At 33.0% G+C, this 6693-nt stretch overlaps 1 protein-coding gene across 4 annotated transcripts in view; it reads left to right on the top strand.

Annotated features, from left to right (window-relative positions):
• Positions 1-1801: 1801 nt before the first annotated feature.
• The window catches only part of LOC125872405 (TNF receptor-associated factor homolog 1a-like), a 32124-nt gene continuing 27232 nt past the window's right edge, over positions 1802-6693 (top strand). Inside the window, exons 1-2 of one of the 4 annotated variants that reach the window (XM_049553129.1) lie at positions 1802-1919; positions 2521-2722. In XM_049553129.1, coding sequence (XP_049409086.1) covers positions 2542-2722 — 181 coding nt within the window. In that variant the 5' untranslated portion in view covers positions 1802-1919; positions 2521-2541. The other 3 variants (XM_049553128.1, XM_049553131.1, XM_049553133.1) reach the window with 3 other exon arrangements.

Genomic DNA, 6693 nt, shown 5'->3' with positions numbered 1-6693 from the left:
TTCTCTGTGATGAGATATGTTTGTTTCATCACGTGAATCAATTGTGATATTTGTGTAGTTTGTTGGCTTAGATTTAATGGAGCAATCGACAATAAGTTGGTGAAGTGAGAAGGTCGACATAGTATTGGTAGAATGGGTCATAGCAATTTTAAGTACGTGTGATGTTTTTTTNTGGTGGTTTTTTTTTTTTTTTGTGATCAATACTCAGATTTTTTTGTGATCAATACTCAGAGAGCGGAAGAGCTTTTATGCTCTAATACCATGTAGAAATCTCATGTCTAGGATTAGAGAAATCAAGGATTGTATTGATGAAAATAATGTTGAGTTACAACCTCCTTATATAGGGAGATAATTGTAGAGTCCTAAGTTAACCATACTTAAGAGTCCTACTACAATACCTATTACTACTATAATAATAATAATAATGTAATTATAAATAATCTAATCCTAGTCGTAATATAATCCTAATCATAATATAATTCTAGTCATAATATAATCCTAATTAATATAAGTAGTTTAATCCTAGTGCGACTCTAATTCTAGAGCAATGTTGGAAACTCGTCAATCAGCTTCGTTGGATCTGTTCCTTTGATATGTTGCAATCGTCAACTGTCTTCTTCTTCAACATTATTGACAAATATTATATGTACATATCTTAGATTAAAAGAAATTAGAAAAACAATCAAATATTATTTATTCCATTAAAAGATGACATAGTTTTAGAGTAGAGCAAGTAATGCAATTCGATTTTAGAAATGTTATATATCTATCTCTTCCTTTTTTTAAAATAAATCAAAATGTATACATATAAAATTATATAAATTGACTATGTCAAGCCAAGAATAGTAACAATAATTACTATTATACCTTAATTCCAAATTCGATAGCTTTTTTGTTTCTCAAAATTAAGAGATTACAATTAGAATAATATATAATTAATTCCGATCTCTCAATTTAATGTAGTCATTTTTTTTAATACCAGTTACTATATATATTAAGAAACCCTTTTTTTACACTATTGGCAAAATAAATTATTATTGATAATATGCTAAAATTAATAAATAATTAAAAATATACCATGTTTACAATTGATTATTGCTATGTAATTAAGGGTTTGTTAGTAGGATGTGTTAAAAAATAATGTATATATTAGCTATGCATATATTATTAACAGAGGTTAATTTGAAATTTAACTTTATGAGTTCTCAATTTTATTATAACTATTTTAATGATAATAATTGAATACTAATTTAATATTAATGCATATTTAATAAATTTATTAATACTATTTAAGTAATATCTAGTGGATTTGACCGAATTCATATGTCGGCTACTAGCTTAATGCACCTATTATATACTTTTGTAACCTATATATAATTAATGCACCTATTAATTATATATTTTATTTAATTATGCTATTTATATAACTAATACTTACATGAGAAACTCACGGTATTAGCAATATAAGAGATTTTAATGTATGCATTAACATGATTAAAGACATAATTGTCCTTCAAAGTTGTTCTAACATCCTTTTTAGTTTTACCATATTTATGAAAGATATTTTATAAATAATATTTTTATTAGAATTATGTAATGCATATTACTTTAATACACTAAATCAAATACTGCATTAAAAATAATTTTAACGTAATTTATACAAATATAACAAAATTTTACCAATACGTCATATTCAATATTATTCTTATACATCATACCAGCCCTGTAACTCTTTGACCAAATATGCACATATTTATAAAAGACACAAATAAATTCACAAATAAATTCACATTGTCATATAGATATTTATATATATATTTCCGCCTCTGTCCTGCTGCTTCTTCAACCTCTGCAATCCCTCCTCACTTTCTCCTTAGCTGCCATTCCGCCATTGACACACCTCTCTTTTTTTAATTCAGGTCCTTTTTTCCCTTCGATGTACGCTTCTGATTTTGTTGTTTTCAGTAATTCCCAATTTGCTTACCTTTGTTTTATCTTTCGGCTTTGTTTTGCTTGCTTTCGGTTTAGGTTTAGGCTTCCGCTTGATGTGGATAATTAGGTTTTTTAATTTCTGATCCTTTTTGGAATGAGGGGTTTGGTTTCTTTCCTTACTCGTTAATTGTGTTTTAACTTATGGGGTTTGGTTATTCTATTGATTGAGTTTGGAATGTCTATAATTTTATGGATAGATTAATGTGAATAGGGTTATCAGAAGGTGTTTTTAATGTGGATGTTCAGTTTGAGGAATTTTAGGTGATGTTCAATCATTGATGAATATGAATTTCCGTAGTGGTTTGAAAATTGAACTCAGCATTTGCTAGATGTTAGCATTTTTAGTGCTAATACAATGAGGGTGACTGATTTTATTAGATAATAAGATCATTTATCGTTGTCTGTATATTGCATTGGTCTTTTTGCTTATGAATTGAATTTTGCGTAAATGTAAGCGGAAGCTTTAGAATTTTTGTGTAAAGATTAGTTAATTTGTATTGGGGTTTAACTTGTTTGTAATGAAAACAGGTGAAGTTGGTGGAGTGAGAAATGGCTTCAAGCGCAAGTGAGGAGGCAGGAATAGAGAAGTCTCTGGAGGAAGTGTCAAAGGGGCAGCAGCGGTGCCAATCTAGTGAAACATTGGCGGAATGGAGGTACTGTGAGCAGATGGAAAATGGAACTCCGTCAACATCACCTCCATACTGGGACAGTGATGACGACGATGATGGTGGTATGATGTTTCTCTTTTTTGTTTTTTTGCCAACTATTCTTAGAAATTCTTTTTGATCCTTGACAGATGAGGGAGTAGTTTTATGTTGTTTGATTTGGTACTATTTGTTTCGCTCTTGAATTGCTATATTGTTTCCATTAAGATGCATTTGTGGGAAATGAGATTTTTTTAAGCTGAGAGCTCATAGGCTGGGGGAGATTTGAACTTGATTATGATAAGCTGGACCATTAGGATCGAATTTTGTTGTTGACAAACACCTTTTCTGGTGATTGTGCAGTGGCAACCTGACTCTTTTTGGTATCCTTTGTAGCACACATCTCTTTTCGACTGCTACTTCAGTCTTTGCTTGCGACTAGGTTCCAATATGGGAGCTTTTGCTTACAGATTCTGGTTATCAAACTTATCTGGCAAGAATGTGGTGATCTAAATTTTTCGGCAACTCTTTGACAGATTCTCGAGATTTGATTCAGATTCCCTAAAAACAAGATTTGTGGAAGCAAAAAGTTCCATATAAATGAGACCAACTAGTTGGGACTAATATTTAAAATTATTACGTTGCGTGTATGGCAACTTATGGATAAGTGTGAGATTTATGTCTCATTTGTTTGCACTTAATGAAGGTCTTAATCTTAATTATTTAGGTCTCTGTCATTAAGTTTATTTGTTTTTTAGGTTTGAATCTTAGTCATTCAAATCTTAATCATTAAGTGTTTTTTTAAAATGTTTCAATCACTTAATTGGTTTGAATAGATCCGAATGATAAGATATGTAACAAAGTTTTAGTATCATCAAGATTTCTATTTAAAAATTTCTATAAAAATGATCGTTCACGAATTCCATCTATTTACTGCTACCACCACCGTCCACCATCATCAAGTATCGTTGTTGCCGCCCATCATTATCAACTATGTACTGCTAGGGCTGGGCGTTCAGTTCGGTTTGTAACTTTCGGTTTGGCAAAAATATGAAACCAAACCAAACTGAAATAAATTCGGTTCGGTTCAGTTCAGTTATTACAATTTCGGTTTGATTTTCGGCATAACCAAATTTAATTAACGTGGCCTGTGGGCTGTGGCATCTGGACAATTTTCTGCTGGCTTGATTATAAACTGATCAAAATCTGACTTTCATAGCCTTAATCTGTTTCACCAAGTCTCAACTCTCAACCATTCAAGTTGTTTCTTGGCAGTTAAAACATGCTGGAGAGCACGATAACCTTCTTTCAAGACATGGATAATGTGGTTATGAGGGTCAGAGAACTGTTGGAGAGGTCAAAACAGGGGCTTCTCCTTGAACATAGTCAAATACTTCTCCTTGGCCACTACTGCACTAGTAAAAGACAGTTTGCTGGGTATGATCGTATGAGTCTCTTAAAACTGCAGGGATTCCAAAAACTCCAACATTACATCAATGTCATTAGCAAAAGAAGCATTACACTGAAAATTTTAAATTCCGGATACATCTATTTTAGGTTCTTACATTTCTTTTTCAAAATAACTTCTCATGGACAGTGAGCACTGACCTTCGACTTTCGAGGCGCGAGCACAAGAGATGAGAGATGACTGATGAGAGTTGATAGACGAGCTCGGAGCTGCTGCGTACGTAAGTCGTAACTGAGACGAGAGTTGAGAGATGAGAGTTTGGTCTGTGTTAGGGAAATCAATTTAGGGATTTCTGAATTCTGATTGGAATTTGGGCTGGGCATGGGGAGAGATCATTATTTTAATTAAGGTTGTGGGCTATCAGCTATGGGCCGGCTGGGCAATGGGCATGGGCTGAGATTAAATGAAGGGGGTAAAGAATAGATATATATAATTTCGGTTATTTCGGTTAACCGATTTTTTTAAGCTAAAAACCGAAAACCGAACCGAAAAATTGAAATATTGAAAATCGAAACCGAAATAACCGAAAAACCGAAACCGAAATTTTAAAAAAATCGGTTTGGTCGGTTTTTTCGATTTTAACAATATCATGCCCAGCCCTATGTACTGCCACCCTCATCCACAATTACCATCGTTGTCAATCACTACAATCAACTGTCACTACCACTAGCTATCATTTACTATCATCACCACCAAGTCACCAACCACCCGTCGCCACGGATAATCACAACCATCAATCACCACGTTATTTATGACAACCACCGTCATTATTCACCACAACGACAACTATTACATCATCCACTATCACCAACTACTAGCATCAAACTCTACTCCCCACCACCATCGCCATTAGCTACTACCCATAACTTACTATTAGCTAACATCATCCCCAATTGATATATAGTATTAGATTAATTTAGTGTTTATTGAATTTTATAATTGGTAGTCTTTGAATAACGACCGTTTATACATTTTAGTGTTAAAAAAACAAACAAATCTTAATTAATTAGTATTTAAATCTTAATACAACATCTTAATATCCAAATGTGTAATTAGATTCACAAATCTTAATCTTAATATTCAGATATGTATTTGGGTTTAGACACATCTAATGCTTAATGAACATCTTAATATTTCAGATGTGTATTCAGATTTAAATATCTTAATCTTAATAAAAACAAAATGAGGCCTTAGAAATCTCTTCATTTAGAGCTCCTAATTTTTCTTTTTTCTCGTTTTTTAAACAACGGCATTGGCACCCAAGGGTGTGACCTAGTGGTCAATGAAGTGATTTAGAGTCATGAGGTCTCAGGTTCAAATCCTAGCAAAGACAAAAAACACTAGGTGATTCTTCCCATCTTTTCTAGCCTTGTGGATAGAGTTGTTTGGTACCTGTTGCCGGTGGGAGGTGGACAGGTATCCCGTAGAGTTAGTCGAGGTGTGAAATTTTGCTGGACACCATGGTTATAATAAAAATGGGCATGTCTAGGCCAACTCTTAAGTTATAAGACAAATTATTTAGTATTGGAATGAAATGGGTGTAAATAAAGCAAGATGGATGTAGATGATTCATATAACCCATTTATTTGGGATTGAAGCGCGTGATTGTTTTCATGGTAAGCTCTTTGGCTATCATTTTGGGGACTATTTATTCTCAGTATTTTCAAAAAAAAACAAAAACAAACTGAATTAGTTTTTTGAATTTGAGTGTTAACTGATATGGTGAAGTGTTAAGCTATGTTGTTCGGACTCTCCAAAAGTGTTGCTACATCCGTGTAGGATCCTCCATAAATGCACTACTTTTGGAGGATTGACATGCACCCGGTGATATTCTTGAAGAGTCTGAGCAACATAGGTGTTGAGTGCTTCAAGTTTCATGTTTTGAGGTAAGATTGTCCCGCAATGGACTAATATTATATGTATTGTGTTGACACCTATAATATATGGATATTGTATTCATTCATTATACCATAAAGTATCAGTATATTATACTCTTCTGTTCTCTTAGTTTCTACACAAGAAGTAAATTGCAAATAGCATGTGGTATTTTTACCTATTAGGTATGCTTAAAGTATACTTGGATAATTCCCCGTGGGAAAGATATCATCATTAATTGGTACAGAGATAGTACATTAGTACATAATTACCCCCTCCAGTTATAACACTTTTTTCAAAGAGACATTGGAACTTTGCGAGGGTCCTAGTACCCCTTGAGCTATTTAAAAGTGGTATAAATACCCCATTTTCCAGTCAACCTTAGATATAAGAAAAGAAGTGCAAATTACGCACCAATTATTGCTTGCCACGTGTCAAATTTATTTAATTATCTAATCTGTATTTTAATTAATGTTTTTTCTTGTTTTATTTTCCTTATATCTTCTTTTCTCTTTCCTTCTTCAATCTTCATCGTATGCTTGTAATCCCAACCCTTTGTTGCTCATCGCTGGCCATCCTCCGGCGTAGCTACCATCACCACCACTGCCATAATACCACCTCCACTGGTTCTACCACCAAATCAAAATTAACATCGAAAATCAAAATCACTGCCAAATTATACTTTGAAAATTAAAAATCACCACCATCTCCAGC

This window comes from Solanum stenotomum, chromosome 8 (genome assembly GCF_019186545.1).
Source record: "Solanum stenotomum isolate F172 chromosome 8, ASM1918654v1, whole genome shotgun sequence".
Lineage (NCBI taxonomy): Eukaryota > Viridiplantae > Streptophyta > Magnoliopsida > Solanales > Solanaceae > Solanum > Solanum stenotomum.
The sequence above is the reverse complement of the archived record's forward strand: the minus strand, read 5'-3'. Positions and strand labels throughout refer to the sequence as shown.